General features: G+C 28.5%; 1 protein-coding gene across 2 annotated transcripts in view; it reads left to right on the forward strand.

Annotated features, from left to right (window-relative positions):
* The window catches only part of LOC122499084 (protein bicaudal D), a 74,140-nt gene that overhangs the window by 537 nt on the left and 52,354 nt on the right, over nt 1-21,249 (forward strand). For both annotated transcript variants that reach the window (XM_043607160.1, XM_043607161.1), the window contains exons 2-4: nt 1,049-1,189; nt 2,502-3,338; nt 14,565-14,711. In XM_043607160.1, coding sequence (XP_043463095.1) covers nt 1,049-1,189; nt 2,502-3,338; nt 14,565-14,711 — 1,125 coding nt within the window. The remainder of the gene's footprint in view (nt 1-1,048; nt 1,190-2,501; nt 3,339-14,564; nt 14,712-21,249) is intronic.

The following is a 21,249-nucleotide window of genomic DNA, read 5'->3' on the forward strand; positions in this document are numbered from 1 at the left end:
AATTTTTCCAAAATTAATAATTCATTCAAACATGAATTACTTATTTTTTTAATTTAAAATCCTCTATATTTGTTTTGGTTTTCTTTTAATTGCAATTTTCTGGAATATTGTTTTTTGAATAAAGAAATTTCTGGTAGTTTTATTCAAAAAGTAAATTTTATTTGTCTTGTCAAAAAAAGTTGTTTTTGATCATTGTAAAATGATTTCTAAAACCAATAAGTGGATAATCAGGGTTGTCACGGTTGTCACAGAGCCTGGAAATAGCAACTAATTAAAAAAAATTTCTCAAATTTTGCCTGTTTTTCAAGATTTTTAAGAAAATTTGGATTTAAAATTAAAAGATGTTTTTATCTCATCACCAGATAAAAATTTCTAGGGAAGACAAATCTTTGGCTAGTAATTATTATTAATTTAAGTTTTTGGTATTTAGAAATTGAAACAGAATTTTAAGAGCCAAAACTAAGTAATCAGGCCAGAAATTTTTTTTATTTTCGACTGGAATTTCACAAGTATTGGTTTGGAAAAAGCCTGGAATTTTACATTTATTATTTTGTGGCAACCCTGTTAATATTCAAATTACCTGTGTGGAAATATTTACTTACTTTATTTTATTCTTCATTTAAGTACAATGAAAGTTGCATTAGCTTTCTTGGAAGTAATCTTCTTTTAGTTTGGAAATTCTTTTGACACGTTGGCTTATTGGCCTCATTAATGTTCCGACAGAGAAATTTTTTATGAATTCTGAATAAAAAAGTTATTTTTATTTTAGTTATTCTATTAAAAAGAGCAATAATTCAAGTTAAGATTTAACTTACGTTTCTTAAAAAGCAGTTTGATATTAATTAACTAGTTTAGTAAATAATTAAGTTAACTGTTTGTTCGTAATTACTGGAGCGCTTGAAAATTAATTGTAGATTCTCTCCGTCTAATGAAACAATAATGTTGAAATTAAATTCTACTTCTTTTTTTTCCTTCATCAAACATATTTTTGTAAAACTTTTCTACAATATCTAAATTGTATTTTCATTTGCTATTTTTATTTTTACAGGCTTTAGCTAAATTCCAGACCACGACAAAGTTAACGACAAAAAGTGGAATAGAACAAGAAGAAAGTCTTCTTCACGAAAGCGCAGCACGTGAAACATCTCTCCAAACAGAAATTATAGAATTAGAAAATGAAGCCAAACAGGTAACAAAAAAAAACAAAAAATATTAAATGATTTAAATATTTCTTGAAATTATTAAACTTTTATTTATTCAGGTCTCGGACAAAATTCCACTCTTTTGGTATAAAATACAACTTATTTCGATTTTTAAAGTGTGCAAAATAATTCTAGTCAAAAATCTTTTAAAAATTACTTTTGAATAATTTTTTAGGCAAATTAAATTATGTAAAAAGATTTTTCCAAAAATTAATTTGAAATTTTTAACTATAATTTTATTTTTAAATTTCAGTTATTTTTAATATTTTCAATTATATATTTCTACAAATACAATATTTTACAAATATCTACATACAAAAAACGTGATTATTTTTAATAATTCTAAAATCCTAATTACTAAATTTCAATTATTTGAGAATTTTCAAATTATATATTTGAACAATATTGTCTTTCAAACATTATTTTAAAATACAGGTATTTAAAAAAACTAATTTTAAGAATTTCTTTATCATAATTTAAAAATTGTTTTAAATATTTTTGGTTACATATTATAATGCAATTTAATACCAGAAAAAACATGAAGTTGGAAGACCGTGCTAAAGTTACAATTCTTATAAAAATTAAATTTTCGTATTTAAATAATTCAATTTTGTAAGAACTGTTGCAAAATTATTTAAAATAATTGATTTAGAATAGAAGTTTAATCAAAAATTTAATTTTTTGAGATTTTCAACCCCCCCCCCCTGTCACGCAATTTCACGAGTGAAAAATACATTGTGTCACGTTTAGTACAGATCTCCCTCCCCCTATCCCCAAAAACGTGACATCATTTATGAACGCTCCCATATTGTATATAAAAAATATAATTTAAAAGGAACTCGATCAACGTATTAATTTTTGGAATTGAAATTTTTAAAATTGTAATTCATGTGAAAAAATAAATAACTACAGTTAAATTTTTATATATGAAATGATAATTTTATAAAATTTTAATGCCAGTGGAAAAGTAAATAATAAGTAGGCATTTCATTTAAACATTTATTTAAAAAAATTATTCAAGTTTTGAATAATTGAATTTAAAAAATGAAAATAAAAAAATAAATGAATTTTAGTGAAAACACTGAATGAAATAAACGCCACTTTCGACAATTTTTTTGTATAATAGTTCAAATGCCCTTAAAATCGATTCAAGGCTTGCAATAAGTTTAACCTCTTATATAAATTTGACTAAAAGTACACAGAACGAGGACAGTAATTTCTTTTGCAAATAAAGAAATTTTTAAGTTGTCGAAAGATATTTGTTTCTCTTTAAAAAAACTAGTAAATTTTGTTCAACAGTTGCGACATGAATTGGAGCGCGTGCAAGCCGAACGAGATCACGCACTTCAGGAACGTGAGGAAGTTGGCAAGGACCATTTGCAAACAGAGGCCGAACGAAAAACCTTACGGACCGAACTTAGGGAATGTCGATTTCGCGAGACTCGTCTTCTACAAGACTACACTGAATTGGAAGATGAAAATATATCCCTACAAAAACAAGTGTCAGGATTACGTTCAAGTCAAGTTGAATTTGAAGGTGTGAAACATGAGATTCGCAGGTTAACTGAGGAGGTTGAACTTCTTAATAGTCAAGTTGAAGAATTATCGAATTTAAAGAAAATTGCCGAGAAGCAAATGGAGGAAGCACTCGAGTCACTTCAAGCAGAGCGTGAGGCAAAATATGCATTAAAAAAGGAGCTCGATCAACGTATTAATAGCGAATCAATTTACAATCTTAGCAATCTTGCTCTATCAATTCGTGGCATTACTGACGATCAGAATATTTGCAGTGATGGTGAGAACGATTCGCCGGCATTGCGGAGAATTGAAGACGATCTCAAAACACAAGAACCAGGTACATCGGCGGCGGGCAAGCAAGTTGATCTGTTCTCGGAAATTCATTTGAATGAATTGAAGAAATTGGAGAAACAATTGGAACTCGCCGAATCGGAAAAGTCGTTGCTCACACAAAATTTACGGGAATCACAGTATGCCGTTGAGAAGAGTCAAGGAGAATTACAGTCGTTTGTCGCGAGGATTGTACAATTAGCTGCACATGTTCAATCATTACATCATCTACACTCGAAATTACCCGAGCAAAGGGGCGAGGAAACTGCACTTGATAAACTTAATCAGGTAAATTGTACTCTCACTTTTTTCTTCATCATGGCTGTAGATGTAGAACTTTCAAATGAACGAATATTGTTTTGAAACTTTCTTCAATTTATGTTTCTTTAGAAAATATACTTTTAGGGTTAACACAGATCAGGAAAATCAACGAAGTTGAAGTCCACAACGTTGATCAACGAAAAAAATTTTTTTAATGCAATCAAGTATTATTTTTAATTTAATATTTAATTGTAAAATAATTATTATCAAAACATAAATATCAATCTTTTTTTCTAAATATTTTTTTGTCAATATTGCGGCGTAATTTTTAATTAATTCACTTAGTGAACAATTTTTTTTCGTTGATCAACGTTGTGGACTTCAACTTGGTGAAAATCAGGGAATACATTTCTAGATTACTAAAAAACAAAAAATACTTAAAAACATTGAATTATTCTTGATTTTTTCTTACTTTAAAACCTTAATTCAGGGAGTCTAACAGTCAGGGAAAAGTCATGGAATCTCCTTTATTTTCTGGAATTTTAAAACAAATGATTTTATTCGTAGCTTTTGAAAAATAGAAAACTAGTTTTATTTATTTTCACACATTTTTTGTTACTTCTTAATTTGATACTGTGCGCCAGTATAGGTATATACCTAGTAGTCAGTGCAAAATATTCATCCAAACCAAAGCATTTGCATAGTTAAAAATAACATTATTTTATTTTCTAATAAAATTAATAAAACGAGTTGTATGAGCCTTAACTGTCGCTTATTTTTAATCTAATTAATAAATTGGTTTATATTAAAATTCGATCCTTGGAAGGTATAATAAATAACATGAAGAATATTTTTTATGGCATTCTTTGAAATTTATTGTCAAAAGTAAAAAAGCGACGTTTCAATGACTGAACCAAGTCATCAAAACGTCGCTTTTTACTTTTGACAATAAATATTAAAGAATGTCATAAAAAATATTCTTTGTTATTTATTATACCTTCCAAGGATCGAATTTTAATATAAACCAATATAAATTCGGAAGGAAATTTATACTTTTACTTCCTCATAGAGAAAGCATTGTATTAGCAAAATTTTCGATTGTGATTTTTTGATTTATTTATAAACTTATTTTCATTATTAGGTGAGGCGCATGAAAAGTCTCCAATTTTTATTTTCCGAATCTTTATTTTATCGAAATTCTTTTTATCTAATAAGAATTAATTATAATTTCTTTTAATCGAAAGAATAATTATCAAAAACATTATCTTTTTGAATGACTAATTAACAGAATGTTTAATACCTACTGCGAAAGAAAATTTTTTATAATCTTCAAATAACTGAATTATCATTTCTAAAAATTATAATTTTTTATATTTCTTATTTACACTAATATTTTTATTTTCTAAATGTCAATTTTGATAAATATTATTTTTTAAATTTGTTAAAAACTATAATAATTATATTCCCGAATTATTATTCAATATAATTCAAATAATACCGAATTACCAATTCTTAAAAAATTTATTGTTCCTAATAATATTTTTTTAAAATGTGTAAATGTTCTAAATTCTAAAGTCTCTAAATTTTGTTTTATCGAAATATCTTTTGTTATAAAACTTTTTTCTTATAAATGTTTTTGAAAATAATTTTAATTTTTACGAATTAACATTACTCATAATTTTCTTTACTCCTAATCACATACATACAAAATATACGGTTTCGACGTTTCCCATCTCTGAAGAATATGGCGCCAAATTTGAAAAAAGTTTATTATTTTATTATTTAAAAATTATTAATTATTACAAATATTGTTTAAAACAATTAAATATCATTAGGAAAATTGTTTTAAACAATATTTATAATAATTAATAATTTTTAAATAATAAAATAATAAACTTTTTTCAAATTTGGCGCCATATTCTTCAGAGATGGGAAACGTCGAAACCGTATATTTTGTATGTGAATGTGATGAGGTTGAGTCCACAATAGACAGCGTTAAGGAGATTGAGCTACTTAACACCATTGATATCAATGGTCTTAAGTAGATTATCGATGGTCTTAAGTAGCTCAATCTCCTTAACGCTGTCTATTGTGGACTCAACCTGAAATAACTATTCTGTGCAATTCTTATTATGACATTTATAGGTTAGGAAAAGAATAAATTAGAGAATTTAAATGCTAGAAAAAATGGATGTTATGTAAAATACGATTTAGGAAATATAAAAATTATGAAAAAGAATTATTTGGAAAAATGAATATTAGGAAAAATAAAAAATTGATTAATAAAAAATTATTTAAAATATAATTTCGGTAAGAAAGAAATTATACGAAATAATTATTCGAATAAAATAAAATTATAAAAACTGGTTATTATAAAATAAAAAAATTTGTATAAAAAATTATTAGATATTACAAAAATTTTGAAAAATATTATTTCGATATAATAATAATTATGAGAAGTGACAATTCGGTAAAGTTATAGTTAGAAGAAATACATGTTAGAAAATATAGTAATTATAAAGAAGAATGATTAGGAGTAAAGAAAATTATGAGTAATGTTAATTCGTAAAAATTAAAATTATTTTCAAAAACATTTATAAGAAAAAAGTTTTATAACAAAAGATATTTCGATAAAACAAAATTTAGAGACTTTAGAATTTAGAACATTTACACATTTTAAAAAAATATTATTAGGAACAATAAATTTTTTAAGAATTGGTAATTCGGTAATATTTGAATTATATTGAATAATAATTCGGGAATATAATTATTATAGTTATTAACAAATTTAAAAAATAATATTTATCAAAATTGACATTTCGAAAATAAAAATATTAGTGTAAATAAGAAATATAAAAAATAATAATTTTTAGAAATGATAATTCAGTTATTTGAAGATTATAAAAAATTTTCTTTCGCAGTATTAAACATTCTGTTAATTAGCCATTCAAAAAGATAATGTTTTTGATAATTATTCTTTCGATTAAAAGAAATTATAATTAATTCTTATTAGATAAAAAGAATTTCGATAAAATAAAGATTCGGAAAATAAAAATTGGAGACTTTTCATGCGCCTCTATTAGGTAAAGCTTTCTGAAGTGTACCAATGGTTTTCGAAGGGTAATTTAATTTTATTTAAACTCAATATTTTAGAAGAATATTTTATAATAATAAAAACAACACCTGCAAATAGTTTTTTAAAAAGTTATTAACAATTTAATTTTTAACACCTTTTTCGAAAAAAATGAATTACTTGAAAACTAATTGATAGAATTCGATAAAAATTGGACAACTTCTTTAAAAAATCTTACTTTTTAAAATTCCAATTCTAGTTTTAAATTATCATGCAATTCATTTAAATTATAAAATATTATAAACAAATTAAAATTTAAGCCTATTCTTAATGAGATAATAATTATTTTTTTTTATTATTTGTTTCAAGACATTTGTCTATACAAAGAAGTTGCGACTAGATTTTAATTTTACAAATTTTTCTCTCGTTTAATCACAATACATTCAATAAATTCAGTGATTCTTTTAATTGAATCCAACCCAGGATTATTTAGGATATCAAAAATTGCCGACAATTTGGCGGTTTCATCTACGGCGTCCGTTATAAGTTTTTTTCTTTCTTCATTATGAAATATACATTCAATTAAAACATGGTAACTAAAATCATTCACAAGAAGACCACACCCACCACACACCTCATCACATTTCCAATTGTAAATAGTATTATTTATCATAATTTTCGTCTGAAAAACATTTAACAATCTTAATTGAGCAGCTACACGAAAATATTTTAATGCTAGACATAGTTTAAAATAGTCCTGTCTACCTACGCTAACCGTCAAATGCGGCAAAAGTAGTAGTGAACTTGATTCACACAGACGTGACATATCATTCATATACAGAATATTTTTATACTCAGTCAACCAACACAATTTATTTGTTCTTACGGATGCCAGTGTAATATTCTTCCAATCATCGACTCTATTTATTGATTTAAATATTTTTTCTATTTGTGCACACCAATTAAATTTTAAATTAACTTCTTTATTTTCTGACAACCTTTTCAATTCTATAAAACATATTCTCGGATAACGGTCGTTGTCCATAGCAAGAATTTTCTCAACAAAATTAAGAGCTAGTTTAAAACTAGAAGCGATAAGTTTACACCTTCCAGTTTCTAGTCTCACAGCATAACCAGGTGTGCAAGGGGGGAGTTGTAAAAGTTTCTTATAAAATTGGATTTGAACTTTCTCGATCTCGTCTTCGTATCTTAAACTCCAAGTTTGGGCATTGTACATTAATACACTCAACGATAAACTATCAAGTAATTTTTCAATAGTAGGCCAAGAATTTATCTTCATTCTGTTGACTAAGGAGATCATATTAAATTGTGTGATATTAGCTTTGGATACCATTGTATTTGTAGCATTTAAAAAGACAGATGAATTAGAAAACATAATACCTAAATAAACATAATTAGAGACAACCTCGATATTTCCTTCGTCGCCATACTTGAAAGGACTGATTTTTTTTGTCATGGGAGTGTCCCCCCTTTTTAAAAATAACTATTTTTGTTTTGTCCATATTAACGCTCAAATAATTTTTTTCATAATATTTATAAAGAGCCTTAAGTATTTTTCGCATAGATGATACCGAATCCGCTAAGATTGCGATATCATCCGCGAATGCCAAAACAATTATCTCTATCAGTCGGTCTACCGAGACCCCCCTAACACCTTCAGCTCTTAAAAATTCCTCAAAATCCGAAATAAAAAGGCTAAATAACAATGGGCTCATTGTCTCTCCCTGTAAAACCCCTTTCGTCACCAAGGTCGGCTTTGACATTCCACTCGTCCCCTTAACTGCAACCGTGGCTCTACTGTAGAGACTTTTCAAAATCCTAACAATCTTATCACCCGCACCAAGTCTATATAACTTTTCCCACAGTAAGTCATGACAAACTGAGGGGAAAGCACCTTTAAAATCTACGAAGAGCACGAACAATTTTCCCCTGTCAGCATTTAGCCGAATCTGGATAACTGCATTCAGGGTATAAATATGGTCGGCGCAACTTCGCTTCTTCCTGAAGCCAGCCTGGTGTTCGGGTAACAGATTCTCAGAATCAACCCAATCGCCCAATCTTCTCGTCAAAATCTGGGTAAAAATTTTTGTAATACAATTTACGAGAGCGATCGGGCGATAATTAGAAGGATCTTTTTTATCTCCCTTTTTATAGAGCATTCTTAAAATGACTTCAGTCCACGTATCCGGGACAACACCTGAATCCCATATTCTATTATATAAAAAAGTTAAATAATCTAACCCATTTTCCGGAAGATTCTTTAAGAATTCGTATGCAATATCATCTGAGCCGGGTGCTTTTTTATCTTTACATTTTTGAAGACTCAAAACTACTTCACTTTGTGTTATTTGTGGATCCAAAAATGGATTGCTTTTATTAGTCGTAAAAAATTGCTCGCTATCGATAGGACTTTTATACATAGTATGAGTGAATGACAATTCAAAAAATTTATGCCAAGCATCCAAATCTACTACATCAACATTCATTGCACGATATCTAAAACGATTTATGATTTTCCAAAACGAAGCCGAGTCTCTAATCGTAGATAATTGCTTCAACAAAGAATTATTAAAATTTTCTTTTTTTTCTAACAATAAAATCTTATAATTTTCTTTTTTAGAATGATAGTGCATTATTAATTTTTTATCTTCGAATCTACACGGAGACAAATCTGCTGCTAATATTACTCGAAAGAGCACATTACTTAACGTTTCTCTTATATTTTTAGCATCGATTCATATACTTATTGTAAAAATACTTTCAATGCAATAAGCATAAGAGACAGTAGCTAATTTTGCACGAAATCTTTATTATAAATACAAAGAGAACGTGCTATAAAAGTATTAGATTCTTCTTATAAGAATCGCTCGAACTCCGACTGATTTTCAGGCGGACTTTATACAACACAATCTTACTTGCGTGTACGCACATATAACTCACACACACATATACACTGTAAAAAAAAATTTCTGTACATTTACAGTTTTGTTTAGAATTTTATAAAAACTTGTAAAATAACTTCTTTAAAAGTAGTGAATTTAAAATCCCTTCTGTAAAATTAATACTTTTAATGTGTCAATTTTACAATTTTCTGTAAATTTACTACTCTGAATGTAGGTAATATTTTTGTCTTTTTATTACCTACATTCAGAGTAGTAAATTTACAGAAAATTGTAAAATTGACACATTAAAAGTATTAATTTTACAGAAGGGATTTTAAATTCACTACTTTTAAAGAAGTTATTTTACAAGTTTTTATAAAATTCTAAACAAAACTGTAAATCTACAGAAAATTTTTTTTACAGTGTACATTCAGAGTAGTAAATTTACAGAAAATTGTAAAATTGACACATTAAAAGTATTAATTTTACAGAAGGGATTTTAAATTCACTACTTTTAAAGAAGTTATTTTACAAGTTTCTATAAAATTCTAAACAAAACTGTAAATCTACAGAAAATTTTTTTTCTGCTTCTTTTTTTACCCCCCATGGAAATGGTTGAATCCGCCGAGTCATCGTCCTCCACATCGGAAAGACCATCAAAAGTTGGAGGAACATACTGGGAAGAATGGAGATATTTCAAGGCCATATCCAATTCATAAGTTTTGTTATCCATGATAATATGATGACACTGAATTTTTATGGACTTTCCTTGTTCTTCTAATAAACTCTTACATTCTAAGAGCTTATTGTACTGCACTTTCTTCTTTTCACGTAGTTCCCTCGATAGGTCGTTCGAAACTCCAATGTTCAAAATATTAAAATTCTTCACTTTACGGAATATATCGTATTTAACTTCCTGATTGTTGAAAGTTTCAAGTATGGGTCTAAATCCTTCAGTATTTCCAATCCTTTTTACAGATATTATACTATCAGCTTCAACGGAGACTTCAGCTTTGCAAAATATTTGTTTAACAGTCTCAAGTAAATTTGCGTTTTCTGCTGAGGTATCCTGCACTCTGTACAATACGATATTATTCTTTCTATCTTTATTCAAAAATAACTCGAATTTCAATTCACAATTATTTATTTTATTTTCAAGTAATTTGTTTTTTAACTCCAAATCACTCACTTTGTCACTCATTAATGTAATATTTTTCTTGAGTTGAGCATTTTCACTAGTTAGCACTTCTAAATCACCTTGCACTTTATCAATCTTCTCACTTAGAGTCTTTGTATCCCTTTTGATATCTTTTAAAATCTTCATAAGATCTTCATTTGAAGTCATTTTGAATTATAAAATTATACAAAAGAATTCACAGTACAACAATATTTAAGGGGAGGTTCTCATTGCGGAGGCCAAAATAAACACAAACTTTGACAATTTTTTGCGAGGAACGGCTATGACTTAACGATGTAATTTTTTTTTCTAAATAAAGATACTTTCTTGAACTTTTAAAATATATATTTCATTTTAAAAAAAAATGCAAAATGGCGGCCAATATGGCGCATCTAGAAAATAATGTTTTATTAAATAGGGAAAACGGTGGGCATTCTATACTGCGCAATTTTTAGTCTAAAACAAAAACTCAAAAATTTTTATAAAGGTGACATCCTAAAGAATAGGTTATACCTAAAAAATAGTTAAAAAGTTAATAAAATGTCAAATGGCGAACACATTTTTAAAAAAACTGCGTTTTTGCATTATTTTTCCATATTTGACCTCTTGTAAAAATCTCTATTGTTAACAATTTTATCATATTATAGGTATAACCCCAGTAGAATTTAGTTACCTTTAATTAGCCGCAAACCCGAAGTTGATTGATTAAATAGTTTAGACGCTACGATGCCCACCAGTTTGAAAAATCTTGTTTCGAGAAAACCGCGTTTAAAGTTTGAGAAACATTTTTGTGCAATAATTTTATTCTTTGCAATTCTTTGTTCAATTTGCGTATATGATAAATATCTATAGGTATTTAGGGTCGCTCTTTACGATTCTGAGGTCAGATTTGCAAAATTTTTAAAAATTGATTCGATTTGCCTGACATTTGTTACTCAGTGCTCGGGACGGCGGTGAGTTCAAGACTCCATAAAAACGAAAATATTCTTCGGATCAAAAAATCGCTATACACACATATTCTACATATATATAGCTTTAAAAAAATACAATAAAAAAGAAATCAATTTTTTTGACTCCCGCAATGGGAACCTCCCCTTAACGACCAAAAACAGACAGATAGAGTAACAGGACGATTAGTAAACACGTCTGTTCGGTTCGACAGACTAGACGCAACCATGAGATAATTAAATTTTCTTTCTAGCATTTTATTCTAGGTAGAATTTGAAAGTATTACCAAAAAAAAATTTTAGGGCCTGCATTTTATTTACAAATTACAGCTATTTTTGTTAAGCGCCATATTGGATCCGCCATTTTGAATTTAATTTTAATTAAAATTTTCGAAATTATGTATCAAATGCTTTATAAATGACCCCTAACTAACAAGTTGAAACCAATTCAACGCATCTAACGCGGCAGTGAGACCGCCCGCGATACTGCACGCGCCATGTCTTTGTTACAGCGCGTAACAAAAATAGCTGTAATTTGTATATAAAATGAGGGCCCTAAAATTTTTTCTGGTAATACTTTCAAATTCTACGTAGAATAAAATGCTATAAAGAAAATTTAATTATCTCATTAAGAACAGGCTTCGAAAACATTACCCTATACCTAATCTTTTAGTACTTTATGTACGGATGGGCACTGCTCGTACAAATGTTATAAATAAATAAAGATTTCGATGTAATTTGACCTCAGAAGTCCAAAAAACGGATTTTAAAAAAATGTCTCGATGTTTGTGTGTGTACTAACATTACATTTGCCTCAATATCTCAGAAAGAGAAAGAGCTAAAGGCTTCAATTTTTTTTAAATTGTAGGTCTCCCCGGTGGACATAAAATGAGAGTATTTTTCGCCCGTTTCATAAAGTTTAACTATATTTTTTTTCATTTTGTAAAAAAAACGTTTTTTGGCCATAACTTAAAAAAAATGTTAGGACACCTATAAATGTTTTTCTTTAGTTTTGTAGAGTTTTTTCAGATGCATCTTTTGAGCATCTCAAATTTTTCTCAAATATTTTTTTTTCTTTCAGTGCTCGTAGAAATGAGCTACCATGATTTTTTTTCAAATTTTTTCATAAAGCGATTTAAGAGATACATATTTTTGAAAAATTACGTTTTCCATAGGGATTGTAAATCAACAAAAACTCTCTTTAAAATTTACCAGTAATTCGGTAAATTACTTCTACGAAAATCTTTGTTAAAAATAGATTTTGACACCAGCCAATAATAAATGTAGTTTAGTAGTGGAGGGATAGCAAAAGGTCATATTTCTCATTTCTCCGCTATGATGCATTGAAAAAAATATATTTAATTGACTATATTATCAATTAAATATTGACATGGATCAAATAATATTTATTAAAGTCAATTAAATAGCATTTGAACCAATAATTTCAGTACAGGAAGCAAATATCATTTAATTGACCCCAATAAATATTATTTGATTCAAATAAATATTTAATTGATAATAGTCAAGTAATAGGTTATTTTCTGGAGCTGGATTATTGTCTACTAAAATTCAGTCACGATTAGGAGATAAAAGTTTGGACAGTCTATGTTTCTTACGTGCGTACTTTTTAAAAAATTCTGAAACGTAAGATGTCTATTTAAAATGTTTTATGTTCACAAAATTTTTAATATAATTCTGTTATCATAATGAAAAACAATTAACATTGCATAATACTATTTGTTTTTAGTAATAAATAATTAATTAGAACTTTTATATGTATTACTTTATTTTCAAAAATATTTAAAAAGAAACTATTATAATATAATATGCTAAATTGTTTTGTTTAATATTCACAATATTGTGGAAATATGCTTTATTTTCAATCCAATTTTATCTCCCTTTTTTATTATTTTTGCATTATAGTATTATATACTAGTGAAAAGTATTACCGGTAAACCGGTTTTATATAAGAGTTTTATCGTATTACCGGTAATTGAAAAAGTTGGTAAATTTACAATCCCTAGTTTTTTACGTATATTTTTTTTAAATGCTTATAACTCGGCCAAAAATTGATCAAATTGAACGCTCTTTTAACGAAAATTTTTGTTTTCATACGTAGTTTTTAATGAAAATATGAAAAAAAAAATTTTTAATAATTTACGATAAGATTTTAAAATTTTTAAAATAAAATTTTACTTTTTACAGTGTACCAAATCACACAAATTTTTCACAGCAAAACTGTTTTCAGACTGAGTCCTTCCGAACTTAACCTTCTTACTGTGAAAAGTTTGTGTGATTTGGTCAAATGGGAAGTTAGGCATTTGGTTACCTACCTACCTACCTACGTAACTAAGAAAATCTGAAAAAAATAGAATTATTTTTTGTCTTTATAACATGATATCTCGCATCCTATTTATGCAATACAACTTAAAATAATGGCATTTCATTGGAAATTCAATAAGCTTTTCAATGCAATTTAAAAAAAGCATCTAGCTTCATTTTTAACGGAGTTATCACTCTTTCTCAAGATGTTAGCGTTCGCACAATTTCCGCCGGTAGTGTGGTTCAATTTTCTTTGAACAATGTAAATAAAAATGTACTTTTTTAAACTTGTTAAAATTTCGGAGAAAATTATGATCATATTTATAGGTAATTAAAATTCTTCAAAGATTTGATTATTTTTATTTATATTTTTAAAAAATTAAATTATTTTTAAAAGATTTTACCAAATTTCAATTGTTTGAAAATTTTTCAATTGAAGGGCTGGCTGCAATAAGGGGACGAACGCGAGACTTGGAAGGGATACTACCAGTCGGGTAGCAGTGACAAGCCTTGAGCCGCTCACTGCTACCTGACTGGTATTATCTCTTTCAACCACGCGTTCATCCCCTTATTGCAGACAGCCCTTCAATTTTATATAATTCAAAAACTGTTATCTTTCAAAAATGATTTAAAGTGACTTTAAATTAAAATTAAAGGCCTCTCACTGCTACCTGACTGGTATAGTCCCCTTATCCGTTCTAGATCCTCAATTTTTTGCAATGCAATTTTTTTTTGAACCGATTCATTGATTATTAAATTTGATTTAAATTTATAGTAAAAGATTTTCTATTATTTTGAAGAAAAATAATTTGAAATGTTTTAAAAAAATAGGCTGTCGTGCAATACCATCAATGGAGTACAATGTCGGCTCGGGAAATTGAACAACTGCAAAAGGATTTGGCCGATTTGGAGAAAGGACTAACTGTTTCCGATTCGACACAACAATTACGTACAGAATTAACGAATTTACGAAATAAGGTAAGTTTTTCCCGTCTACAGTTAACATCGTTGTTAGAAAATTTATTTTTAAAACGTGCCATTTGGAATATAGTGACACAGGGCCTAGCGGAGTAAGCATGCAAAATCTGCCCCCGCTCAAAAAAATTTGAAATTCTTGTTACATGTTGGCAGCATTAAGATAAAATTTTTCACCAAGTATTTTTTCAAAAAATGTATTTTTGTAAGAGTTATGGAGGGGGAAAGGAAAATCAAGAATTTATTTTTTCTCGAAAACCACTGGATCGATTTTAATAAAATTTATACGTGTTTTATAAATTAATCAGAGGAATTTAAAAAAAAATTTTTAAAAATTTTGCCCACAAAAAACCAAAAAAAAAAAATTTTTTGGTCATATTTTGGAGATACTACTTTGGAATTTTTACAGAAAATTCTCTTAAATGTGTACTTTTAAGAAATATTTTTGTTGATTTTTTTAATTAGGTACCACATAGTGAAAAAAATTAAAATCCTAGGTGGCGCATCATTCCGGCTGAAGCACAATGTATCGAGCCATTTTGAATTTTGAAAATTTAACATTTCATTCGTAATGAGTGACCCCAGAAACGCATAATTACTAAATTTTAAGCAAATTTAAAAATAATCAGTTACTGGATACATTGTGCTTCTGCCGGAATGATGCGCCACCTAGGATTTTAACTTTTTTCACTATGTGGTACCCAATTAAAAAAATCAACAAAAATATTTCTTAAAAGTACACATTTAAGAGAATTTTCTGTAAAAATTCCAAAGATTTTGCATGCCTACTCCGCTAGGCCCTTTAAATCAATCGTTACAAACATTTACAAACACGAAAAACTTTAATTTATTTTTCTTTTTTCCAAATTAATTTCCATTTAAAAAATTAAAAATACTTATAAAAATGACATAAACTAAACGATAAAAGTAGGTAAACAGGGAGGGTTCTAACTCAAGATCCCTGCACCGACATGTTACCGACACTTTTAGCCCAGACTCAAACCACTTAGCCAAGACTCAAACCCTTGTGGGGGGGGTATTCAGACTGTTATGCTGAGCCAGATATGACGTCATACTTCCTAGAATTTTCGGGGGGGGGATATTGAGATCATGATGCGAATGTGATTCTTGGAATTTATCTAATTTCTTGGAATTATAAAACAATCCTAGAATTTGATGACACATTATCATTGGTATTTCCTGTTTTTGTTTTTTTACAGGGTGCATTCTTTAACGATGACGCATAATTTCTTTGTTTTTCGCAAAATAGGGTTGATGACTCAGAGTTTTGGAATTTTTTATTGATGACTCATTTCCTGTTTTTGTTTTTTACATGGTGCATTCTTTAACGATGACGCATAATTTCTTTGTTTTTCGCAAAATAGGGTTGATGACTCAGAGTTTTGGAATTTTTTATGGATGACTCATTATCATTGGTATTTCCTGTTTTTGTTTTTACTTATTTTATTCTTGGAATTATTATTTTCGTCTAAATATTGCAAATCACTGTTTATTAGATTCTTATCTAAGGAATTTTTACAAACATTTTTGGTTCTTTTCATAAGAATGCTTTTGATCTTACCGAAATTCCAAGAAATCTATAATTAACTTGAAGGTCAAATAGGTCATATCTCATGTATATAAAGAGGGCAATTTTTATAAACGAAATCATTCCTGCAGTTTAAGTTGGTTAATGAACATATTAGCAGAACAACGTCGTGAAATTCAAGTGCGCTTGAACAAATTAATTCAAGAAATACATAAAGTTAAAAGTTTAATTGAAGCAAGGTCGCAGTTAAATATTTTAATAAAAAAATTTGAAAATTTAAATTTAAGTGATGAAAATGAATTTCGATAAATTAAACAAAGCAAGCAAAGTCTTGGTCACCAAAACAACAAAGGAGTTAACCATCGATGCATTCTATAAAGTAACAGACATTCGAAAAATTGATACGAAATTTGGTCCGAAAATTGTTGCTGAAATAAATAATGAATTTAACATTTTCCTACCACCAAGAATGCTAAAAATATTTGAAGAGGATGCAAATCTTTTCAACAGTCTAAAAGCTGAAGCTGTCAGAGGTGGTGTATATTTAAGAAATCGTGGAGGACCTTACAATCAGATAGAGTTTGTTCCTGAGGGAGTTGACCAGTAGAAGACATAAAATGTCATATTTACCATGCAGAGAAATGTTATTATCAAAAATTTACAACTTGAATCCATCATTTACAAAGCAAGTTGTCGTTGGAGCAGAACTAGACATAAATGGGAATATAGTACCTAAAATTCAACTAAGAAGCAGCCATCCACGAGTATCATTGTCTTTGGAGCTTCAAGAATGGCGCCTATTGTGTGATGCAGTAAAACATATAATGCGATTTTTCAACGGAGATTGTGATGCATCAGTGCTGGATTGTGAAACGTTTACAATACGTTTTAGTGTTACATATCGTTTAATATCAATTGAGCGTTTAGATCAATCATTTACATTTAGTGAAACTTCATTTGCAATTTTTAATGAACTTATTCCTTGTGTTAAACAAAAATATGTAGAACTATCAAAATTCAATTTGCAGTATAGTAAAGATATAATTGTAAAGTTTATTGCAGAATTAATCTTTAAAAATAATGTAAAGTCTACAAAACATGCCACGGATTTTATTAAAAAACATTACAGTAGAATACTTCAAAAAGTGATGGGAAGAACTAATGTTTTAAATTTAGAGACATTATTGCTGGAACTTGTCACATTTCACTGTAAACAAATATCAAATGAAGCTATTCAACAAATGTCAAATATTCAATATATCAATGGTAAATTATTGTAAAGAGAGGATAAATAAATACAAAAATGCATACAATTCAATTTATTTTTATTTTAACCTTTCTTAAATACATTATAATTCAGATTCGTTTATCCAACTGTTATGAGAATTATCAAAACCCAACCATTTTACAAATACATTAGATCCTCGTTTTTTTAATACTTTTTTAACTAAATATACATCTGGATATTTAACTTTAGAAAGTTCTTGCTCGTAAAAGCATCCACTTATTAGATTTTCCTGATAATCCTTTAAGACATATGTTATTGGATTAGTATTTTTTACATCGCTTATAGTAAATATTTCTGTAGTCCAATTTGGTGTATAATCTTTCTCAAAAACATGTTCAACTTTACTTATACGTACTCTATCTCCAACTTTAAATTTCTTATTATATTGCCTGTTTACTGCAACTTTTTTAAATACATTAAACAATAAATTATTTTCATTTTCAGCATTTACATCTATTGGTTTCATTTTTATTGTTCGATGTTTACTATTATTATACGCATTTACTAAATCACTTAATATATCTATCCATTTGTAATTACCGCGTAAACTAAATTGCATCCACATTTTATTCTTCAAAGTACGATTAAATCGTTCACAAATTGACGCTTTCAAATTACTATGAGTAGAATACAAATTAATGTTATAATTTTTAATAAGATTTTCAAAATGTGAATTATAAAATTCTTTTCCTTTATCTACTTGCAAATTTTTCGGTATGCGTTTTTTAATTAAAATAGATTTCATTGCCGCAGTCACATCTTCACCTTTTTTAGACTTTACTGGAACAGCCCAGGCAAACTTTGAAAATGTATCAATGACGGTTAACAGGTACTTGTAACCTTTATTTTCTCTCGCATAAGGTTGCATTTCAACAAGATCAGCTTGCCAAGTCTCGTCAAAACCTCGAATGTCAACACTTCTTCGCTTATAATTTTTTCTCGCTGGTTTATGTAACTCTTTCACCAACTGTAGTTTTTGATCCTCCATTGCTAATTACCTTCAAATGTGCGCAGTCTGCTGTCTAATTGTAAAATAATGTCTTTGTTGGTAGACATCATCTCTATATTTCTTTCAATACTGATTCTTAGATTTTCAAAATATTTTTTTATCAAATCTTCTAAATCTAAAATCTTTACTACATTGTCATTTACATCATTTCTCACGGAACCGATTACATCATAGATGGCGTTCGTTTTAGATTCAATAACTTTGTTTACAGTATTCAAGTTTACTGCATCACCGTTGCTCTCGGCATCAGCTACGTTACAAAGTTTCTTATTTTCAATAGTAAAATCTCCTTCAGCAGTCAACTTAAAACCAAGTCCTGGTGGACCTCGATTTGAAGTTTCTGTGCTTTTAAACTGACGTCCGAATATGTCGATACTCATCATGAAAATGATAAAAATTTCTACAACTGTTAATTAATAAACAATTCCAGCTTCTCTCAACTCTTTAATAATTGATATAATCTCATTATTATGACTGGGATTTCCAGCTGCTTGAGATGCCAAGAGCAATCTTAAACGATCAACCAATTCATTAGGATCATCCCAATAAACATAATCAATTTTTGCATCTTCTTGTTGAGTCGTATATTCTGGAATTAAACCTTCACCAGAATGTACTGCTATATAGTTTAGATATTTTAAACTCTTTTTATCTCTAACAGCGCCATCTGCTTTGTAATATTTTCTATAACATTAGTTGATATTACAACATTTTTATAATTTTCCCGATCAACTACACTTAAAACAGCTTCTTCTGGAACTTTTTTGAATAAAAGCTCAAGTAAACCTTTCGTTGCAGGATATGTTTTATTACCTACACTAATATTATTTTGTTCAAAATTTATTCCTGAATTACCAATCATTAATTGCCCTTTAGATAATTTACGAACTCCATATGAAGGATCTAAATCTTTTCCCTTTTCATCCAACATTTGAAGATATAAAATAGCACCATCTTTCTCTGATTTATCTCCATCTCCATTATCATCTCCATCATCATCATCATAATCATCACCGTTATCGTCATCATCAGCAGCTGTTGCAAATGATAAGTCATCTCTTAAAAATGAATCATTCTCTCTCTTAACTTCTTGATCTTCTTCAAACTCTAAAGGAAGGTCTCCCTCTCTTTCAATTTTTACTGGTCGAATTTGTTTGACAATTTCAATGTCGTCAACTAATTTCTGAATTGGTGTCACTATAGGTTTAAAGGTATTATTTAAAGTCTGTTCAATTTCTTCCTTGCCCAATTTCATCAGTTTATGCTTTCGTCGAATAGCATCACTGGCTTTTGCAATTTGACCAAGAATATCTTTTTGTTTTCGCAAATGTTTCAAGTGTGTAGAAGACATGTTGATTGACCAATGTCTTGAATGAAACTGTTTATAAAGAATATCATTTCTCTAATTTTATAAAACAATCAAAACACTTTCTATATCTGCCTTCATTGATATCACGATCTTTATCAATCACTATAAAATCATGCTTATTTTTCCAACAAGAGTTGCAAAGTTTTTTAAATTCCATAAATGTCATATCAGTATTTACATGATCATCATAAATATGTCTAAGATTCATTTCATCTTTTTTGAATAAAACTAGTAAATTAACATTGTCACGTATTAAATGTTTTGGAATGCGCGCATATGTTTGACATAAATAAAAGCAATCCACCGCTTTGTGTCTTCCCATAGCAAAAAAAGCTTTAATATTATCTTGTTTTTCACATGCTACGTCATCAAATATAAATATTGAGTTTGGTAACGCATTGTTTGGTTCTACAACATCCACATGTTCATTAAATGGAAAGTAGCCAACACCCTCTACTGGTTGCAAAATGTTTTCTAAAAATTTGTATTTTGGTTGATATAACGATTTTGAGTACACATAAACATTTTTAAATCGTAATCCATTGGGATGTATTAAAAGAGCAAGTAAAGCATTTGTCTTTCCACAATTTGACGGTCCACAAAATACTGCTCGCACACTATTTGGCAATAAATTTCCATGACGATTATCTGTTTTTTTATTACAATCTTGAACAAGAGTGTCAAAATTGTAAACTGGTAATTTAATCGATTGTGCTTCGAACTCCATTCTTACGATAACTGAGGTTAAAACTATAAATACAAGGTTTTTAATAGTTTCAATGTCAGTTTACTGTAGTCGCTTGTAACGTTTGCATGCAAGTCCAATAATAAGGTCCATGCTACTTTACAGCATCTGATTGCTAGGTCTAGTTTTTTAGGAGAGGTTTGCGATTTGGTGTCGATCGTCAACTCTTTCATGCTTTGGGCAAGGTCCACGTTTCCTACTGTCGGAGGCAATTGGGATAATTGACTATTACTGTGATAATTGACTATTGCTGTCATAATTTTTTTGTTAGATCATTAAAGGTCGACTGTTTGTAGTCAAATGGCAAAAAACTATAAATACATTGGTTATATAGATTTCCCCTTTAGTCTTGAAAAAGTTTTCTAACCGTAAAGAATATAAATATGGGTGTAAATAAAAAACAAATTAGTTTAAAGAAAACTTCGAAAAGAGTAAGACGAGGTAGAGGTATTTTGAATAAAATTATCAATAAATTACCTTTCGAACTTCATATACCTGGCTATCAATACTGTGGTCCAGGAACAAAATTAGCAAAGAGATTAGCACGAGGTGATCCAGGAATCAACCCTCTCGACGCTGCT

This window comes from Leptopilina heterotoma, unplaced genomic scaffold, assembly GCF_015476425.1.
Source record: "Leptopilina heterotoma isolate Lh14 unplaced genomic scaffold, ASM1547642v1 Lhet_165, whole genome shotgun sequence".
NCBI classification, from domain to species: Eukaryota; Metazoa; Arthropoda; class Insecta; order Hymenoptera; family Figitidae; genus Leptopilina; species Leptopilina heterotoma.